This window comes from Schistocerca cancellata, chromosome 8 (genome assembly GCF_023864275.1).
Source record: "Schistocerca cancellata isolate TAMUIC-IGC-003103 chromosome 8, iqSchCanc2.1, whole genome shotgun sequence".
In the NCBI taxonomy this organism is placed as follows: domain Eukaryota; kingdom Metazoa; phylum Arthropoda; class Insecta; order Orthoptera; family Acrididae; genus Schistocerca; species Schistocerca cancellata.
Window position 1 is genome coordinate 413,807,690 of NC_064633.1, and position 22,312 is coordinate 413,830,001.

At 42.3% G+C, this 22,312-nt stretch overlaps 1 protein-coding gene across 3 annotated transcripts in view; it reads left to right on the forward strand.

Moving 5' to 3' along the window:
• LOC126095302 (germ cell nuclear acidic protein-like) overlaps positions 1-10,732 on the forward strand; it is a 111,689-nt gene extending 100,957 nt beyond the window's left edge. For all 3 annotated transcript variants that reach the window (XM_049910093.1, XM_049910094.1, XM_049910095.1), the window contains 2 exons: positions 1,883-1,990; positions 9,055-10,732. In XM_049910093.1, the coding sequence (XP_049766050.1) occupies positions 1,883-1,990; positions 9,055-9,337 (391 nt within the window). In that variant the 3' untranslated portion in view covers positions 9,338-10,732. The remainder of the gene's footprint in view (positions 1-1,882; positions 1,991-9,054) is intronic.
• The last annotated feature ends 11,580 nt before the right edge of the window (positions 10,733-22,312 follow it).

Below are 22,312 nucleotides of genomic sequence, written 5' to 3' on the forward strand. Positions count from 1 at the left end.
GAACTCCAGAATTTCCTCTCCAACATCAACTCCTTTGGTTCCATCAGATTCACCTGGTCCTACTCCAAATCCCATGCCACTTTCCTTGACATTGAGCTCCATCTGTCCAATGGCCAGCTTCACACATCCATCCACATCAAACCCACCAACAAGCAACAGTACCTCCATTATGACAGCTGCCATCCATTCCATATCAAACGGTCCCTTCCCTACAGCCTAAGCCTTCATGGCAAACGAATCTGCTCCAGTCCTGAATCCCTGAACTATTACGCCAACCAACTGAAGACAGCTTTCGCATCCTGCAACCACCCTCGCGACCTGGTACGGGCAAATAACCAGAGCCACTTCCTCATCCCCTCAAACCCAGAACCCCTCACAGAAGAACCCCAAAAATGCCCCACTTGTGACAGAAACTTCCCGGGACTGGATCAGACTCTGAATGTGGCTGTCCAGCAGGGATACGACTTCCTCAAATCCTGCCCCGAAATGAGATCCATCCTTCATGAAATCCTCCCCACTCCACCAAGAGTGTCTTTCCGCGGTCCACCTAACCTTTGTAACCTCTTGGTTCATCCCTATGAAATCCCCGAACCACCTTCCCTACCCTCTGGCTCCTACCCTTGTAACTGCCCCCGATGTAAAAACTGTCCCATGCACTCTCCCACCACCACCTACTCCAGTCCTGTAACCCAGAAGGTGTACACGATCAAAGGCAGAGCCACGTGTGAAAGCACCCACGTGATTCATCAACCGACCTGCCTACACTGTGACGCTTTCTATGTGGGAATGACCAGCAACAAACTGTCCATTCGCATGAACGGACACAGGCAGACAGTGTTTGTTGGTAATGAGGATCACCCTGTGGCAAAAAATGCCTTGGTGCACGGCCAGCACATCTTGGCACAGTGTTACACCGTCCGGGTTATCCGGATACTTCCCACTAACACCAACCTATACGAACTTCGGAGATGGGAACTTGCCCTTCAGTATATCCTCTCTTCCCGTTATCCATCAGGCCTCAACCTCCGCTAATTTCAAGTTGCCGCCACTTATACCTCACCTGTCATTCAACAACATCTTTGCCTCTGCACTTCCGCCTCGACTGACATCTCTGCCCAAAGTCTTTGCCTTTAAATATGTCTGCTTATATATATATATATATATATATGTGGGTGTGGGTGTGGGTGTGGGCGCGTGCATACCTGTCCTTTTTTCCCCCAAGGTAAGTCTTAACGCTCCCGTGATTGGAATGACTCCTTATCCTCTCCCTTAAAACCCACATCCTTTCGTCTTTCCCTCTCCTTCCCTCTTTCCTGATGAAGCAACCGTTGGTTGCGAAAGCTTGAAATTCTGTGTGTGTGTGTGTGTGTGTGTGTGTGTGTGTGTGTGTGTGTGTGTGTGTGTGTGTCTATCTACCAGCGCTTTCCCGTTTGGTAAGTCATGGAATCTTTGTTTTTAGCAGTCTGCACAGATGACTGATCAATGAGCAAAAATTGAATGATCGGCACCACATGTGTAATTTCCAAACTGGCTCTGGATTTCCGCACACAACCTAAATTTTAACATTTATAAAACCTTACTTTCACTCGTGTGCCTGGCCCCATAACCTGTTGTTGAGCATTTTTTAAATGTAAACGTAAAAGCTCTCTGAAATAACATTTAATTAATGAAGTCCTGCATAACTTGTTGCACATATATGAAGTATATGCATAATGTCGTTAACATTATGAGATGCACTTGCTTTAAATTCCAATGCAGTTTGTTCATAGCTAGTGTGCTTTATTATTGACATAAACAATACCTTAAGCATTTGTTTATTGTCATTGTTATTCACATTGCTTTTGTTTTCTGTTTAAGTTTCATTTAAGCAACAATTTTGCAGGGCTAACACGGCAATGAAGTGTTTCCCAGATATTCCACCTATACGACGCTGTCATGATTATAAAATAACGACCAAGTTTATATACAAGTGTGTGCAGTGTGGCTATAGGTAAGTATAGATCTGTCAGTTTAAAATAAAGCTAGCCATCTTTGTAAGAACTAGAAATTGAAAACCAAATGGAAACAATAATTTGCAAAATGGGGAAGAGGCAACACCAGTCTTTCTGTAAACTATCTTCGACACCAGACTGTGTCTTGTGTTCTCCTTACTTTGCAATTAATTGAATGTTTTGGATAAAGTTTCCAGAGCTTACACTAAAATGTATTTACTTTTTGTAGCAATTTAAAATGGTAAAATTCATTTTACATTGCATAACGTTCTTTATTACCTTGCCATTTAAAATAAATTATTATAATTGGAAGATGAGACAATGGAGAAATAAAAATAAATTTTATTTAGCAGTAACTGTTGTTCACTATCTGTCTGTCACTTGATCCCAACCTCAGACAAACCATTTAGTTATCTTCTGGTGTGTGTGTGTGTGTGTGTGTGTGTGTGTGTGTGTGTGTGTGCGTGCGTGCGTGCGTGCGTGCGTGCGTGCGTGTGTGTGTGTGCCTTATTGTGTGTGTGCGTGCGCGTGCGTGTGTGTGCGTGTGTGTGTGTGTGTGTGTGTGTGTGCGTGCCTTATTTCAGTTGTTTTCTGGTATTTTGAAATATAAATTAAATCAAGTCTTCTGTTCCACTTCATAGCTTGATGCGTCCACACTACTTCTGACGAGAAGCAACAGTGCACTGCCAATCGCTGGATTGCTTTTGTCCGTTAATATTATTTTGTTCCCTGGCTACTGACTTTCAGCTGCTGTTGCTATTGTTGCTGTTCGTGGTCTTCAGTCTGAAGACTGGTTTGATGCAACTCTCCATGATACTCTATCCTCTCCACATCCGACTAACTAGTGCAACCTACATCTATTTGAACCTGCTTACTGCATTCATCTCTTGGTCTGCTTTTACAATTTTTACCTATCACTCTTTCCTCCACTATTAAATTCACGATTCCTTGATGTCTCACAATGTGTCCTGTCAATGAGAGACACTATGAAAGACCACGTTGCCCACTGAATCCTCCTTCAGGTGATGAGGATGTTGCAATAAATCTGTTTTCTCCAATAATATTCATAATGCTGATGGTTCAACAGTTCTCTAATAAATTATAGTCCATATTCTTCCCTTTTTTTTCCTGTCTTTGTAAGGTCATATGTCATGAATACAGCCAGTAATGTTATTGAAGGAATGTATTGTGCCTTCTCAGATCAGTTCACAAAAGATTGTACTCTTATGTGTGCACCCTCTTGGAAAAAACAAGCAAACTTTGGCTTTTTATTTTAATTACTCACTCTCATTTTGGAGTGGTCAACAAGTAGCTAAATGTGCAATTGGAAGCAGAAAGAAGTTAAATTATAATTAAGCAATGAAAAAGAAACTTTTCATGTATTTGGACACTAAAAGAATAACTGAAGGAAAAGATGTTACACCATAAAAAAATGTTGCAATTCTAGGATTTGCTTCCTAGACAGTAGCTGTTGAAGCTTGTGTAGAAACTACCTACCCTCTTGCACAATGGTTACTAGGTAACTGCAGTCAAATGCTGTTGCAGTCACTGCTCTGAGGCTGCGTGCATTTTCTTAGCACTTTCTGATATTTGTTCCACTAAGTGTAAAGGACCCTCTCACATTTCACAAAATAATTCCTTCGCTTAATGAAGGTAATTTAAACTAGTCTCAGTTGTTGTTGTTTTTGTTGTTGTCTTCAGTCCTGAGACGGGTTTGATGCAGCTCTCCATGCTACTCTATCCTGTGCAAGCTTCTTCATCTCCCAGTACTTACTGCAACCTACATCCTTCTGAATCTGCTTAGTGTATTCATCTCTTGCTCTCCCTCTATGATTTTTACCCTCCACGCTGCCCTCCAATACTAAATTGGTGATCCCTTGATCCCTCAGAACATGTCCTACCAACCGATCCCTTCTTCTAGTCAAGTTGTGCCACAATTTCTCTTCTCCCCAATCCTGTTCAGTAACTACTCATTAGTTATATGATCTACCCATCTAATCTTCAGCATTCTTCTGTAGCGCCACATTTCGAAAGTTTCTATTCTCTTATTGTCCAAACTATTTATCGTCCATGTTTCACTTCCATACATGGCTACACTCCATACAAATACTTTCCGAAACGACTTCCTGACACTTAAATCTATACTCGATGTTAACAAATTTCTCTTCTTCAGAAACTCTCTCCTTGCCATTGCCAGTCTACATTTTATATCCTCTCTACTTCGACCATCATCCTTTATTTTGCTCCCCAAATAGCAAAACTCCTTTACTACTTTAAGTGTCTCATTTCCTAATCTGATTCCCTCAGCATCACCCGACTTAAATCGACTACATTCCATTATCCTCATTTGCTTTTGTTGATGTTCATCTTATATCCGCCTTTCAAGACACTGTCCATTCCGTTCAACTGCTCTTCCAAGTCTTTTGCTGTCCCTGACAGAATTACAATGTCATCGGCGAACCTCAAAATTTTTATTTTTTTCTCCGTGGATTTCAATACCTACTCCGAATTTTTCTTTTGTTTCCTTCACTGCTTGCTCAATATACAGATTGAATAACATCGGGGACAGGCTACAAACCTGTCTCGCTCCCTTCCCAACTGCTGCTTCCCTTTCATGCCCCTCGACACTTATAACTGCCATCCGATTTCTGTACAAATTGTAAATAGCCTTTCGCTCCCTGTATTTTACCCCTGCCATCTTTAGAATTTGAAAGAGAGTATTCCAGTCAACATTGTTAAAAGCTTTCTCTAAGTCTACAAATGCTAGAAACATAGGTTTGCCTTTCCTTAATCTATTTTCTAAGATAAGTCGTAGGGTCGGTATTGCCTCACGTGTTCTAACATTTCTACGGAATCCAAACTGATCTTCCCCGAGGTCGACTTCTACCAGTTTTTCCATTGGTCTGTAAAGAATTCGCGTTAGTATTTTGCAGCAGTGACTTAAGAGGGCTATCCACAAAGTACATTACGTTTTCGTTTGTGTCCGTTAGGGGTGGGGCTAGCGCGGCCATCGTGGTGTCATGGCATTCCGTCACTAAGTCGGCATCCTGCCGTGCTAGTGAGAGGTTCGTGCTGTACTCCGTTGAGTTACTGTGACAGCGTTAATTAAAAATGCTGCGAAGTGTGAAGTGTGTGCTGTAATAAGGTTTCTGACTGCAAAAAACTGTACACCGATAGAAATCTATCGGCAGCTTTGTGAAGTGTATGGGGACAACATAATCACTGAAGGTGGAGTGCATCAATGGGTCATAAAATTTAAAAATGGCCGAACTAATGTTCACGACGAAGAGCGAAGAGGAAGACCCAGCATAGTGACTGCCGAACTTGTCGAAAAAGTTGATGCTGCAGTTTGTGAAAACCGTAATTTCACAATAACGGAACTCTCTGAGTTTTCCACAAATTTCACGAAGTTTGTTGCACGAAATCATTACCGAAAAGCTTGATTACCACAAGTTTTGTGCAAGATGGATACCAAAAATCTTGACAGAGATTCACAAAAATCAGCGAATGGCTGCAGCGTTAACGTTTTTGGGCGCTTACGAGAAAGATGGCGACTCATTACTCGATCGCATCGTTACTGGTGACGAAACATGGGTTAAGCATGTGAATTGCGAGACAAAATTGCAGTCAATGCAGTGGGGGCACACAAATTCCCCCCAAAAACCCAAGAGATGCATGCAGACAATGTCGGCAAGGAAGGTGATGGTGACTGTCTTTTGGGACAAAAAAGGTGTGATTTTTGTGGATTTCCTGGAAAGAGGCACTACAATAAACTCTCAAAGGTATTGCCAAACTCTGCACAACCTCAGAAGAGCAATACAAAACAAGTGCAGGGGAAAGTTGGGCTCAAAGATCTTGCTGATTCACGACAAAGCCCGGGCCCACACGGCAGATGCCACTCGTGAAGTTCTCAAATCTTTTAAGTGGGAGTTGTTTCCTCATCCGCCGTACAGTCCCGACCTGGCACCGAGCGACTTCCACTTATTCCCAGCAATGAAGATGTGGTTGGCTATGCAGCGTTTTGATGACCACGCACAGCTTCAAGAAGAGGTAACCACGTGGTTGAAGGCGCAGGCGGCCGAATTTTACGACGAAGGAATTTCCAAGCTCATCCAACGCTACGATAAGTGCCTTAATTTAAATGGCAACTATGTAGAAAAGTAGTATTTAAGTGTGGCTTTCATCTGTATATAATAAAAAAAAATTTCCAGTACTTTATTTTTAATTCCATAACGTAATGTACTTTGTGGATAGCCCTCGTGTTAAACTGATAGTTCAGTAATTTTCACATCTGTCAACACCTGCTTTCTTTGGGATTGGAATTATTATATTCTTCTTGAAGTCTGAGTGTATTTCATAGCCGGGTACAGAGCCTTAGCCTCTCCAAATCCTCCCTCCATACCAGTTTTGGCATTTATTCTTCTTATTTGATCCATAAACTCTTAACAAAATTCACAGCTGTTCTGTTGGATACATTTCCACTGTTCCTGTGATTTGTGTTCTTGGATTGGAAGTACTTCAGTAGCTGCTCCCATAGTACATCAAAGGAGCTACCTCCCTCAGTTTTCCATGGCATCTGATAAATGTAAGCAGCTTGCTCATTCACTTAAAATACTTTACCCTTAATGCTTGTTTCACTTTTTTTTATTGCTAAGCTGCTGCCATTTCTAGATTCTCAGAAAACCCCTTAAACAAATAATGTAGGCTTTCCAGAAAACAGGGTAAGCAAGTTAATGCTACTACATTCCAGGTTAAGACCTGTGGAGCAGGTCTTGCTGGAACTTCAACCTTCTCACCCTTTTGAGCTTTACTAGCTCATTTTATAAGGCTAAATTTTGTCCAAGCAACTGTGATACATCATTGAGGAAATGAGTGACTATGTTTCATTGTAATTCATTACTTCATTATGAAGGATTAAGGGAAATGCAATTAACAAGCACATGTCACTGAAAATACTGCTGTAGTTTGACAAGACTCAACATCTGACAGTACTTCTTATGTCAGATTATAATGGGCCAGGTAGTTGTAAATGTAATCATGATAGCCAGGTGGATGGTGAAGGGTTCCAGCATCACATGCCCACAATGTCGGAACAGCAGAGCTTTGGATAGGGCACTTTGATGTTGAACAGAATCCAACAATAAAACTCCAGGCTGACTCGTCCAATACATTCATTGGTAGATATAGCTGCAGGAGGCGGAGTTCCATATGCTGTTGCAAACTTTGTAGGTTGTTGTTAAAGTGTCTTGGAATTCTAAATATACCATCCTTGGACATACTCCATCATGGGATTTGTAACTGACTTGTTCAGAGTACTAAGAAACTAAACTGTGCTCGAACAGACAATGAAGGCCCAACGGTACCGACTGGCCACCTTGTTATCCTCAGCCCACAGGTGTCACTGGATGTGGATATGGAGGGGCATGTGGTCAGCATACCACTCTCCTGGCTGTATGTCAGTTTACGAGACCGATTCAGAGTACTAGGCAGAAAATAATGCACTATTCAGCAGGTTTAATTTTCGATAGGCATCCAGCATAAATTTGGGGGAAAAAAATGACAAGCCTCGAGTCGTGAAATCTAAAACTGTAAGGTTTCCTTGTGCACACTCCTCTTGTGCACATTCTGTCTCTTCTTTGCAGGATTCCCTTACAGCAATTGAACTTCTTTCTTTAATGCATTACATATTTCTATATTATCAATGTTTCATGTTTTATTAATTCTTTTCTGTACAAATGCCGTAAGAAACATTTTGTAAACTGTTTACTGACTCTATGACCAAGTAACTTTGGCTTTTATGGTCCAACAGGACTTCATAAATAAAAAATAAGAGGTCAGTTCTTCAAGCTGGAACTACCCCAGTGGACAGGCTCCACCAAATGACTGCCTGATTGGGAAGAAAGGCCAATTTATGAGCAAGATGATGGCTTCAGGTGTGGTGCAATTAGCTTTCCTCAGCACTATCGCAGTGGTTGCATGTGGCTGATGAAATGTACAGCTGACACATCATGCTCATAAGCAGTGAGAGGCCAGTGAAACGTGTTACTCCCTTGTCTGTCTATGATGACTGAAACAGAAAATGAATTCATTCCAGACTATCTCAGTCTTCCTTTTGTATTTTCATCTTCCCCTCCTCAGTGGTTCATCAGACAAAAAAAGTTATCCTTTTTCTCTCCCATTATCCTGTTTAGGCAACAAATTTCATTTAGTTATTTCTCACTACCTACTTGAAACTTTCCTCAATTTGCAGTATGTTACAGTGTTTAATCCTGGGACTAATGAAAGTACCATTGATATATCAAGATTGTAATTCTCTCCAATTATCTGTCACCATAATATCTTACTCGTAAACACCAGACCAGTGGCATCTGTTTCATAATATTTGATTGAAAAGTATTGGAAATTGCTTGATTGATTGATATTTTTTTTTTTCATTGATATTTAAGTGGGGGGATGAAGTTTCTTCCGACTTCTTTGTACAAAATATTCTTGGTTTTCTTGCCATGTCAAATTACAATAAAACATAGAGATTCAGAGAGAACATCCATCATCTTTATCAGTTATCAGGAACAACTGATGATCCTAATTGCTGTTTTGATGGCCTTATTAAGAGCCCAGGATTAGTCAGTCCATCACCGTCATGTTTTGCAACCACAAATTGTGTTGGTCTGCAGTGCTAGTGGCACCTATTGGAACATCAACAACTTTGTGAATTTTTCTGTTATCTCTTTATTGAGACCACTCTTCAATGCACTATAGTGATTATAGCCACTGCTGTTGCACATACTGATATCTACAGTATCTTTGATAAAATAGTTGTTGGATGGGACAGGAGTTTTCGTTAATCAAATAAAATTTTATGTTTATTCATAAGGCTATATTCAACAACTGCTAATTTTTGTCAATACAGATTTTAAAAGTGCTGTTGGTATTGCCAATTGTAAGGCAGACACAGCAGCAGTTAGGACTGTCAGTTCTCTGTGGTGGTTGAAAATTTGGGTTTTATTCTAATTTGACATTATTATTATTATTATTATTATTATTATTATTATTATTATTTCAGCATTGGCCGACATTCAAAATCTTTGGACTTGGAAAGAAAAAGATGTGGATATTGCCTTGGCAAGTTTGAATTGTTCATTAACAAGCCTACGAGTACAAGGGATACAAAGACACCTGCACAACTACAAACACCGAGGACTCCTTCAGCTTTTGCAGTTTTTGTGAAAGAAAATTATGGTTCTGTTAAAAAAGAAAGATCTGATTTGAAACATGGTGAAGTAATGAAGTTACTAGGACAGAAATTTGCAGCTGTAAAGGTTTCTACATGTGTAAACAATGTTTAAGAACTGGTTTCATATTGGCATGGATGCTCATAAGGGTAGAAGAGCCGATTTACCTTCACACATTGGGAATATTCAAATATCACAGGTTTACCTTCCCCTGGGAGAATTAAATGCTATTTTGAGTGTTATCAAAGACAAAATTACAATGGTGATGAAAAATATTGGGTGCAATATAAGCAATAGAATGGGTGGTTATATCTGTTCTCCAGATAGCAAAAGTTTTATGCAACACAGAGGCCTGTAAACAAGTAAGCTTATTACTTCTACAAACTTAGCTTACAAATAAACTTTCATCTTCCTCCAATAAGCAGCTTCCTCACTTTCCCCTCTCACCTTTGCAAAAAAAATGCACATAGGTAAGGAGAGGGAGTTTAACTGAACTACCATGTTAAAGTTCTTGTTTAACTGCCTGCATGCTGCTGAATATCTCCACCATATAGTGACTGATGCTTTACTCATTCCTTTATTAATTATGTATGATAGGTGCTCACACTTCTCAAAAAGACCACGACTTCAGTGGTGAGATACCTCCTCAGTCTGTAGGAGATCCTTACTGGTTTCCATATAACTTATATTTACAAAACAGCGAACTCAATACTAACAGTTCATCAAAATATAAAGACTAATTTCATTCAAAGACTGATTTTTGTTACTATTTAATCTGTATTTTGAGCATGCTTTCTTTACCTTGTATGTATAATATACATCAGGTTTTCCAATGAAAGGTATCAGATGCCAGTTTTAATTTTATGCAGAGCTTGCCTCAGAACACTTACTTTAATAAAACCAGTGCACATAAACTTGCATTTAAAATTCATGCATTAATTGGTAGTAGTAGTTGTTGGTATTAATATGTATGTTGAAAGAGAAAATGGTTGGCTCTTCTTTTTTAAATTTTACAATGAGATTTTTTTTCTCAGCTATTGATAGTTGGTTTCAGTGTGCACTGTCTACTGCAATATGCTTCACGTATTCAATTGAGTGTTCTCCTGTGTCTCATTTTCAGCTACTTTGTCATACTCTTTGTTTGCCACCTATGTATTTTTATAGTAAGTGTTGGATGTGTTTGCACTTCGTTTGTGTAATGTACATGATATGTTTGAGATAATGAAATTTTTTAGATGAAAAAAGTATTTAAATGATTGATAGTTACAGGCCTTGCTGCACTGTTATACTAGTTTAGTACGCCCTATTGAGGGGAATCTAATGTGTGTGTAATAACAATAGCAATGAGTGCCATTATCATCAACAAAAGGGTATTAATTGTGTAAGTATAGTGCCTGTTGCACAGCTGGTTGTCAGTGAGTTCTCTGTGGAATAGGAAATGTATGTTCTCTCAAAGTAATGCTTCATTGTATATAATTTTTGTGTCAGAATAAAACAGGCATTAATATATGTGTCTAGTGTAACATGTTTTCACAAATATCATTCTTTTGGTTGTTAATGATTTTGTCAGGTATACTAACAACCAGTTAAAACCAAATTACTTTATTGTACACTCTAATATATTACATACATTATGGGGCAAATAAAAGTGGCCTGGAGAACAGAGTTACAGAGTACAAAGAAACGCAGCAGGGGAAAGAAAGTACAGTACTAACCTGACTATAGCAGATGTTGAAAGTGACCACCATTCATCTCTTGGTGCTTATGGGATCTGGTCAGTAAGTCGCTAAAGGCGGATTGAAGCTGGACTGCTGGAATTGTTGCCTTCTCACCCAAAATGTAATGCCGCAGGTCTTGAAGTCTACAAGGGTTGTTGCAATACACCTTAGGCTTGAGGGTTCCCTACACAAAGCAGTCACTCACTGACGGATAATGTGACCTGGGTGGCCAACTAGTGCCACAACCGGACTGACCTCTGCTAACAGTTCTGTCAGGCCTGAAGATTGTGTAAATGTTATCCAAGGTTTGGCCAGCTCTGTGGCCAGTTGCTCCATCCTGTTGGGGTGTGGTTATATGCATACATTCACATCGAAACATATGCACTGGTCTGGACCATTTTTATTTGCTCCTCCAATTATATACAAGAGAATATGAAAAAGCAAGTTACGCAGTATTGTGGTAGTCTAGGTAACTTTTATTGAATGCTGCACTAAATTTCAAAGTGACACAGATAAATGACACTATTTTTCTACATACTCAACAAGTCTTAAAGACTGTTCCACCAATCTTTCAATTTCTTGACTGTAGAAACTTGCTCATTGATTAAGGAGCTATTTGAGAACTGCTGTGTGCACATCTTCATCGTTGGAAAAATGTCCTCCCACCCCCAGATGTTGTTTCATCTTGCTGCAGTCGTAAAAGGCTTTTTCCTCGATTCCTAGAAAAGTAAGCGTTTGTAGACTCTTATATAAATGACAAAAAATGTATTTTCAATTGTCTCAATTTTGAGTTGATTGTAAGAAGTGATTAGTTAAAAGCAGGGGGAGGGGGGGGGGATAATTGGGCCAAAATATCTTTCGTTTTAGGTTGTATTCAAAGAATCTGCCAAATTGCTGATCTATGTCCGAGGCTTTCCTTGTGGGAACAGTTACATATTATTTGAAGGAGAAAGAATTACACACGCATAATCTGAATGAACGTAATGAAATATGGGAAGAATGGAAACAGAATGCACGAAACTGAAGACCAAATTCTCTGCTGATATCAAAAGAAGCACGGGGTAGATAAAACGTACTGATGCTGGATGTTGGCTTTGATCTGTGTTTGCATTGATTTTGTGGCGTGTAATGTCATACATACACAAACAGCAAGAGAACAGAACACTGACAAGTTGTTTTGGCTTTATTATTTTTGGGGTGTAGTTAGATGTCAAACTGATCTGCAGCATATGTTGGCATTTAATGTTTATTAGTTAACAGCACATTTTTCAATACAATTTATGATTCAGTGAATTTTGAGGATCAAAAAAGTGAAAAAAATTGAAATCAATAATGAAAACTAGACGTATTCATCTTGATGGAGTTGCTGCAATTGTTACAGAATGTGTCCAAACTAAGTCTCCAAATTGCTTTCCTTTATTTCCATGTGACTGGCTTTGGGCTGTCTAACGCTTTCTTGAACAACAAGACAGTGCAGTGTTGGGTTGCATGACTCGCACATCTCTTTCAGTTGACTTACACATTGTGCGTGCAGCCAATCCTCTTCTTTGGGTTCTCAGCTACGTTGCTCTTACCATTTAATTCGTCTCCGAAGACTGTATCAGGTTAAAGGGAATATTATTAACCAGCTCTATATTCTTGAAAGAAATTATGGACTCATAGGATCTTGTCAGTTCAACAACAATATATTTTCAACTCTCGTCCCAAAGTAACAATTATTCTGTACAAACTCCAGCAAGCTAACTGGTTCCAAGATAAATACAGAATCCACTAAACACTCATACAGTTACATATGTTCTGCCTCATGCAGAGCCAAGACATAAAGTAAAGGTCTCTATATAATACAGGCTTCATCTGTCCGTGTAACAATCCTCATGACACCACAAACCACAGAACATTATCCAAACACTCTTTGACTTTTAGATATAACTTACAAGGCGCTGCTGGTAACCACTTCTCGGGGTCTCTCGTCTGACGCAGTTCCTGGCTTCTCATGACAGCTGTCCTTCCTGCACGTGCGTGGCGCAGTAAAAAGGCTCTCTCACCCTCGTCATTAAAATATCGCGTGTTTGAGACAGTGGAGAGCCAAGTTGGAGCAAATGGAAGTGCTACACAGAGCTCCAAAAAAGTTTTTATTTGAATGTGCTGGAGGAATTAGAAATTTACGCCCACCAAGTAAAAAACTGAGAGGAACTACTTAATGAATAAAGTGACTTCATACAGACTAACTATTACAACAAAAAATCAATTACTGACAAAATTATTTAATTAGGTAATAAAAAATCTACTCACCAAGCGGCGGCAAAAAACTCGCACACAGATAAGATTGTTGTAATTGGCAAGCTTTTGGAGCCAAAGTTCCACCTTCAGGCAGAAGGGTTAAAGGGGAAGGAAGATTGGTGAAATAAAAGGACTGGAGAGGTCCAGGAAAAAGAATAGATTTTGGGAAAGTTACCCAGAACTGTGGATCAGGGGAGACTTACCATATGGGATGAGAAGGAGATACCAATTGTTGGGGACTGCATCGGGTGAGATTTGAAAACCTGTAGGCTATCAGGTTTTCAAATCTTGTCTGATGCAGTCCCCAGCAATCGGTCTTTCTTTCTCATTCTGTATGGTAAGTCTCACCTGACCCACAGTTCTGGGTGACTTTCCTGAAATCCCTTTTCCTGGACCTCTCCAGTTCTTTTCCTTCACCCCTCTTCCTCCCCTTTCACCCCTTCTGCCTTTGGAAGAAGCCACTGACTCTTAAAGCTTGCCAATTACAACCGTCTTTTATGTGTGTGTTCTGCCACTGATGGTGAGTATATTTTTTATCAGTCTAATTACATGATGCCTTTTATGTAATTTTCAAAGACTTGTTACAGCATTTACTTTGGGATGTATGATAACTAATTTCTTACGAATCTCGAAACTTTGTAAACTTAAATTTTAAACCATTTGTAATTCGCACCGGTTGTAACTATAAAAGTTAAAAAAAAAAAATAGATATGAAGATGAGCAGCTAGCCCAAAATTGGTCATACTGAAAAGAAGGAAACCAATCTGTAGACTGAATTTGGATACTTTTTGAAATCATTAACACCTTAGCTTACAATGTCGTGTGAGAGACGTAGTGTGCCAACCTGGCCAAACATCAACTCGACGTATCAGAGATGTGGTACGTTTACCGCGCCAAATGTAAACAGAACATCTGACATGTTGCGGAGCTGATCGAGTACAAGCGGCATACACGGCATTCAGACCTGCCGACATTACAAAAATACTTTCACAATGTTCCCGACGTGTAGCAAACGTGTTCACGAGGAAAGGGAGATATGTGGTGGCATAGCCAACAATGATTTTGCCAGGATATTTTGACAACGGTAGTGACAGTGGTAGCGCTGTTTTACCTCCTGTACGAAAACGGTGTAAGCGGCTGGTGATTGAAGATGATACTGACGAAGAAGAGCAAAACTACCAGGAACAATCAGTCATGGATGTGGCAAAAGGAAGACAATGAACCAACAATCTGGATGTATACAGAAATTCCCAGAATACAGGAAGCATCTTTATAGCACGTGAGTACAAGCATAAGAGAATTAGACATTTTCTATGTAATATTTAATAGTACATTTTGGGAAAACATCGTAACTGAGACAAATAGATATGCACAAGGTGTACTCAGCAATGCACAGAAGAGACAAAAAATAGACCAAAAGTGATCTCCTATCGGCTGTAATGAAAAAAAATTTACATTGTGCTACGTATAATCATGGCTGAAGTAAGGAAACCGTCGATTCAGATGTATTGGTCTAGGAGGGCCGTTATAGAAGTGCTAATATTTAGGAAGACGATGCCATTCAGGAGATTTCTGCATCTAGCGAATAACAGTTTAGCCAACAACACAGATAAGCTGTACAAACTAAGGCCCATCATAGATATGTTCAATCAAAAATTTAAGGAAGTGTACACAGTGCAAGAGAATATTGCCATTGATGAATCATTCATGAAATTTAAGGGGCGCTTATCATAAAAACAATTTAACCCATCAAAAAGAGCGAGGTTTGGTATTAAAATGTATAAATTATGTGAGTCAGGTTCAGGATACTGCTATGATTTTAAGATATACGCGGGTAGTGACAAACATGATGCTAGTGGTAGTGCCTCTGAAAGTGTAGTTGTAGAACTATCACAGTCGGTATTGCACAAAGGGCATACTCTATATTTAGATAACTGGTTTTCTTCACCAAAACTTTTCAAAACTCTCCTCACCAATAAAACTAATGTGATTGGAACAGTGCACTCATACAGAAAAAGTATGCCCACAGACTTCCTGAAGGCAAAATTAAAGAAGGGAGAATATACAGTGAGGAGTTGTAATGGAATATTGGCACCAAAATGGAAAGATAAACAAGACGTTTACATGCTTTCCACTAAACATTCAACCGGAGAAATGATTGCCACAGACACACCTCTCTGCAATGCGTTGTGGAAACCAAAATGTGTCGTCGAATACAATAGAGGAATGATGGGAATTGATCGCTAAATTCAGATGCTCGCATGCTTCACTGTGATGAGAAAATGTGTGAAAGGATACCGTAAGATATTCCTTTACCTGTTTTATGTTACTTTATTTAACATGTACATTTTGTATCTCAAAATACATTGTGGCAAATGACAGAGCTACGCAGTATATAGGGTTCACATTGCAGAATCATTGTTGAAAACTACACCTTTACCGGAATATAATCAGAAGGGGCGATTACCATCCTGCGATATACCCCAAATACTGCACACGCAACATTGGGCACATTTTCCCAAACGTATTGATCCAGCAACATCAAAAGTAAATCCTGCGAGAGCTTGTGTAGTGTGCAGAAAGCATAAACGACGCAGCGAAACAATGTGAAAATGCAAAAAGTGCAGGGTTGCATTACATGTGCCAGATTGTTTTGAACGATATCATACAATCGAAGACTAATCGTGTACATGTCATTGTGAAGACGTTGCGTTTGAAAATATGTTTGCCAGCATACTAACATAACAGGTCCCAGAATGTTTTGGACAAAGTGTTATACAGTCTATCATTGTATTGTTGTGAATATTATTATTAAATGTATTTCATCAATGTATGTTTGCTTATAAAGGGAAATAAAATGTTTGTGAATATATCGTTGCGTTTGAGACAACGAATGTTTCATTTCCAATGGGCAACTAATCATCATTATTTATGATACCTGTAGAAATGTCACGTTACTGTTATCACACACACGTACTTAGAAACCCCAAGGGCGTCTGCACGACTTTGGACGCCACCATGCATAGTGCACCGCAGCCTGTGTAAGTGCCGGGAATCATTAAGGCGCATCTGTACCCTGCAGCCCCTTACGGCTCACGCTAACAGAACTTAAATCGTAAGGCAAAGGGTTAAGGTAATCAACATGATTAACACCACAATGAACAGCTGTACTTTTGCAGAAAGAACAAAAAGTTTAGATTCTTGTCAGTGCAATAATTATCAGTGTTCCAGTTTTAAAAATTACATGGAATGCAACAAGCAAGCAAATGTTACTTAATTTTAATTCAAATAGTGGGCAATTATAATTAAACTTTCACTGTTTAACATATTACAACATGGAAACTAATTACTGTAAGAGGACCAAACTTGGCAGCATTAATGTCAAGGACTTGGGGAAGAGAATTAATTCAATTGAAACACTTTTAATGTGCAGCTACAGTACATCATACCATTACCTACTGCTACAAAAGGGGTTCGGTGTGGCTCCCATTAGTGTCCAGAAGAATCTGAAAGTGCAAGATTGCATTCTGCACAGTGGGACAGAGCATGTCTGGTAGGTATGCTGGCTACCTCTATTGATACGCTGCACTTCAGCACTGGTAAACACTTTCCTTCAGGTAGCCCCACAACCAGAAATCATAGGGAGTGAGGTCAGGTGATCGTGCCGGGCAAGCAATTGGAAACCATTGGCTGATAGTGTTTCCACGTTTGGGAGAATCAGGTGAACTTCATGAGCAATGTGTGGTGGGGCCCCATCTTGTATGAAAACTGTTGAGTTCAGTGCGTCTCTCTCCTTAGGGCAGGTATGGCATGCTGGTGAAGCATATGACAGTCACACTGGATGCCTTTGGGCCTTAAGTGCCAGCCTGTTCAAAAAAGGATGGGCCAGTGAGGAATGTAGCCATGAAGCCACACTGTACAGTGACACGTTCACCATCAGAGGAACTTCATGCACAGTGACTGGAGATCCTTCATTTGTACTGGTCCCTTGTCTGTTTGAAACTAGACTATGAAAGTTTTGTTCATGCATGTGCTTGTCCATCCCTCTTACACCGTCTCAGTACTATCCACCATTGTGGCATCCGTTTGGTCACTGGCTCCTTTTACACTAATTCTGTTGAGAATCTGTATGCAGAAGCTGTCATACCTATGTGATATTCTCCTCAGTGTTCACGCATGCCATTTGTCTACCATGTGTGGCCACCCATCTTATGCCGCCTCCTTTGATAACTCCTGTGGTCACCAGTATGGGGTGCATCCCTCTTCTCTGTTACCTCCTGGAGTTTGCTTTAGGCTCTTGCTCCGGCAGCTTAACATCATGCTACCTGCCACTTTCCCGATGGGTGTGAACTCTGTGCCACCTCGAGTTTGTGCAGTGGGCTATGTTCACCTTGGCCTTCTTTGCTTCCTAAGGACACTTCTCTAGCCTTACTCTATCGCCTTCAGTGTCACGTAACTTTGTGATAGCACCTTTGTGTTAACTGATGGTTCTCGGACTGACCATGGTGTCGTGTGCCTTCATCATTGGCACCAATATTTTGGTATTGGCTTCTGGAACACTGATAAGTATTTACAGCAGAGCTCTTCGCCCTGCATGAAGCCATGCAGTACATCTGGTGACCCAGGCTTTTCAGCACCCCTGTAGGCCCGTGTGTTAGAATAGGCCCGAGGTATTCCTGCCTTGTCGTGCAAGGCTACTAAAAGGAGTTTCACACGTTTTGGCCTTTATGTGATGGTCCCCTGTAGGGTCTGACCTCTATTCTTAAAAATTTTCCTGAAGAGCGAGCCAGTTGGGGAAGGGTGCCTTACAAGGTGCATCGTGCATTGAGATCTTTATCCCACTTTCTCGTCGTCGCATTGCAGTCATGCCCATTCTCCATCTCATGGGCGAGGACACCTTCCTGGGTGCATTTTCCGCCATGGACTTCTTTGCACATGATATCCAGCATGGTAGCCAGTCTGTTTTGGCGGGGCCGCCAGGTACCCTTTTGGCTGTAGCCCCCCTGACCATACAGGGATCGCTCTGCTGATGCCTGCGCCGTTAACTCCCCATGTATGCCAAGGGGTAGATGACCATCTCCCTGGGGCATCAGGACTCCCGGCAATGGCCATCCTCCCAGGTGGCCTTTGCTGCAGCTGGGTGGCGCCCGTGGGGAGGGCCCCTAGTTGGAGTGGGTGGCATCAGGGCGGATGACATGCGATGAAGCATAGTCCATCATCTCTTGCTGGTGGTGAAACACCAGCAGTCTCTAAGTGATCACAAGCTCAATTCAATGCACAGAAGTACAACCCCAAATTGTTCCCCTCCCTGGCCGCACCATGAGAGGAACGTCAGGCTAAGGATGTCAGTTGATCTTATTCGCCCTGGTACCGTGTATGTTCAAGAGCTGATGGGGAATCTTCCCTCTCTGTTGTTCCTGCACCACCTAATTCGGGAGCAACCCCCCCCCCCCCCCCTCAGAACCACCGGGGACATCCGCCTCCACTTCTAAGCCAGAGAAGCATAAGTCTTCTGCAGCTTCTCTCGCTAGGAAGGGGTCCCTTCCCAGGTTTCTTCTATTGGGAAAGACGACACCCGCCAGTGGCTGAAGAGCCCAAAAGCAGCAGGTCGTAGGACTTCGCGGTCATCCTCAGCCACAGAGACTGAGCCAGTGAAGTCCTCCCTGCCAGGGGAACCCAAGGAGCAGCGAGAAAAATCCAAAAAGAAAACCCCTAAGACCAACGAAATTGCGGTGGCACCCACACCACCGCTACGTACGAGCTCTGCAGCTGAGGATGGGGCAGGTGTATTTTAGCGTCTGCTGAGGACCTAGATCTCATCAGACCCTCAGACACAATGGATATAGACTGCTCGGGCAATAAATCGGTGGCATCAGGTGGCTCTGAGGCATAAACTGCCTCATTGTATGTTCTATGCCTTCCCAATCTCACAATGTTATCCTCCAGTGGAATTGTGGCAGATTTTTCCACCGCCTGGCTGAGCTACGGCAACTGTTAAGCTTTACACCTGCTATCTGCATTGCCCTCCAGGAAACCTGGTTCCCAGAAATAAGGACCCCTGCCCTCCGCGGCTATAAGGAATATTACAGGAACTGTAGTGAGTATAATAGTGTGTCAGGTGGAGTTTGCATTTATGTCCTAAACTCAGTCTGTAGTGAACATTGGCCCCTTCAAACCCATCTTGAAGCTGTGACTGTCAGAATAAGGACAATGCAGGAAGTAACTGAAATGTATATCTTCCTCCAGATGGTGCAGTACCCCTGAATGTATTAGCTACACTAATTGATCAACTCCCTAAACTTTTCCTACTTCTGGGAGATTTTAATGTCCATAACCCCTTGTGGGGTGGTACCATGCTTACTGGCCAAGACAGAGATGTCGAAACTTTACTGTCGCAGTTTGACCTCTACCTCTTAAATACTGGGGCCGCCACACATTTCAGTGTGGCTCATGGTAGTTACTCGGCAATTCATTTATCAATTTACAGCCCAGGACTTCTCCCATCTATCCACTGGAGAGCACATGACGACCTGTGTGGTAGTGACCACTTCCCCATCTTCCCCACAGTGTCAGGCGCACGGATGCCTGCCCAGATGGGCTTTGAACAAGGCAAACTGGGGAACTTTCAGCTCTGATGTCACCGCTGAATCTCCCCCACACGGTAACATCAATGTGATGGTTGAGCAGGTGACTAGCACAATTATTTCTGTGGCAGAAAACATGATCCGTTGCTCTTTAGGGTGCCCGAAGTATAAGGCAGTCCCTTGGTGGTTGCCGGAATTCGCTGAAGCAATTAAGGAGTGTTGGTGATTCTACAGCGGCATAAGCGGCACCCTTCCCTGGAGCACCTCATAGCCTTTAAACGGTTCTTTGCCCGTGTTCGCTACCTTATCAAACAAGGGAAGGAGGAGTGTTGGGAGAGATATGTCTCCACCATTGTGTGCCACACGTCATGTTTCGAAGTCTGGGCAAAGATCAAACATCTTTTTGGGTACTAGGTCCCAACAGCTGACTCCAGTGTTACCACAAATGGTGAGTTTTGTACCGACGCAAACACGACTGCCGAGCACTTTGCTCGAGCCTCTGCATTGGAGAATTACCCCCCAGCCTTTCGCACACTCAAACGGCAGCTGGAAGGGAACATTCTTTCATTCACTTCACGCTGCAGTGAATCCTATAACACCCCATTTACAGAGTGGGAGCTCCTCAGTGCTCTTGCACATTGCCCCGACACAGCTCCTGAGCCTGATAGCATCCACAGCCAGGTGATTAAACGTGTATCATCTGACTACAAGTGACATCTTCTCATCATCTTCAGCCGGTTCTGGTGTAATGGCACCTTTCCATCGCAAAGGCGGGAGAGCACCATCATTTCGGTGCTCAAACCCGGTAAAAACTCGCTTGATGTGGATAGCTATCAGCCTCACCAATGCCCTTTGTAAGCTGCTGGAACATATGGTATGTCAGGTTGGGTTGGGTCCTGGAGTCACGTGGCTTGCTGGCTCCATGTCAGGGCAGCTTCCGGCAGGGTCTCTCTACTACTGATAATCTTGTGTCCATCGAGTCTGCCATCCGAACAGCCTTTTTCAGACGGCAACACCTAATTGCCGTATTTTTTTGACTTACGTAAAGCATACGATACGACTTGGCGGCATCATATCCTTGTCACATTGTATGAATGGAGTCTCCAGGGACCACTCCCAATTTTTATCCAAAACTTCCTGTCGCTCCGTACTTTCCGTGTCCAAGTTGATGGCTCCCATAGTTCCATCCATATCCAGGAGAATGGAGTCCCACAGGACTGTATAGAGTGTCTCTCTATTTTTAGTGGCCATTAATGGTCTAGCAGCAGCTGTCGGGCCCTCCGTCTCACCTTCTCTGTACGCAGACAACTTCTGCATTTTGTACTACTGCTCCAGTACTGTTGTTGCTGAGCAGCGCCTCCAGGGAGCCAACCATAAGGCGCAGTCATGGGCTCTAGCCCATGGCTTCCAGTTTTCAGCCGCAAAGTCATGTGTCATGCACTTGTCGGCATTGTACTGTTCATCCGGAACTCGCACTTTACCTAAATGACGATCCAGTCACTGCAGTGGAGACATATCAATTCCTAGGACTGGTTTTCGACACTCAATTGACTTGGCTCCCTCATCTTCGTCAGCTTAAGCAGAAGTGCTGGCAGCACCTCAATGCCCTCTGTTGCCTGAGCAACACTAATTGGGGTGCAGATCGCCCTACACTGCTGCAGCTCTACAGAGCCCTTGTCCAATCCCAAATTGACTATGGGAGTGTGGTTTATGGTTCAGCAGCACCTTCAGTATTGCATTTACTCTACTCTGTGCACCACTGTGAGGTTCGATTAGCAACAGGAGCATTTAGGACAAGCCCAGTGACCAGCGTACTGGCGGAGGCTGGTGTCCCTGTACCGCATATCAGACGTGTGCAACCTCTCGCCAGTTACACAGCACACATTCATAGTTCCCCTGAGCATCCGAATTACAGTCTCCTTTTCCCACCCGCGGCAGTCCATCTCCCGCATCAGTGGCCCAGATCAGCACTAATGATTGCAGTTCGCATGCGGTCCATTCTCTCCGAACTGGAGTCATTCCCTTTACCACCTCTACTTGTGGTCCGTTCATGTATGCCTCCATGGTGTGCACCTCGGCCACAGCTTCGTCTGGACCTTTTGCATGGCCCTAAGGACTCCGTTAACCCCACCGCTCTCCGCTGTCACTTCCTCTCGATTCTAGATGTGTTCCAGGGCTGTGAAGTGGTTTACACCGATGGCTCAATGGCTGATGGTCACGTAGGCTTCGCATATGTTTGTGGAGGACATATTGAGCAGCACTCCTTGTCAGTTGGCTGCAGTGTTTCCACTGCAGAGCTGGCGGTCATATCTCGTGCTCTTCAGCACATCCGCTCATCCCCTGGTGAGTCATTTCTCCTGTGTACTGACTCACTGAGCAGCCTACAAGCTATCGGCCAGTGCTACCCTTGCTACCCTTTGGTAGCATCCTTTCAGGAGTCCATCTATGCCCTGGAAAAGTCCCGCTGTTCCGTTGTGTTTGTGTGGACCCCAGGACACTTTGGAATC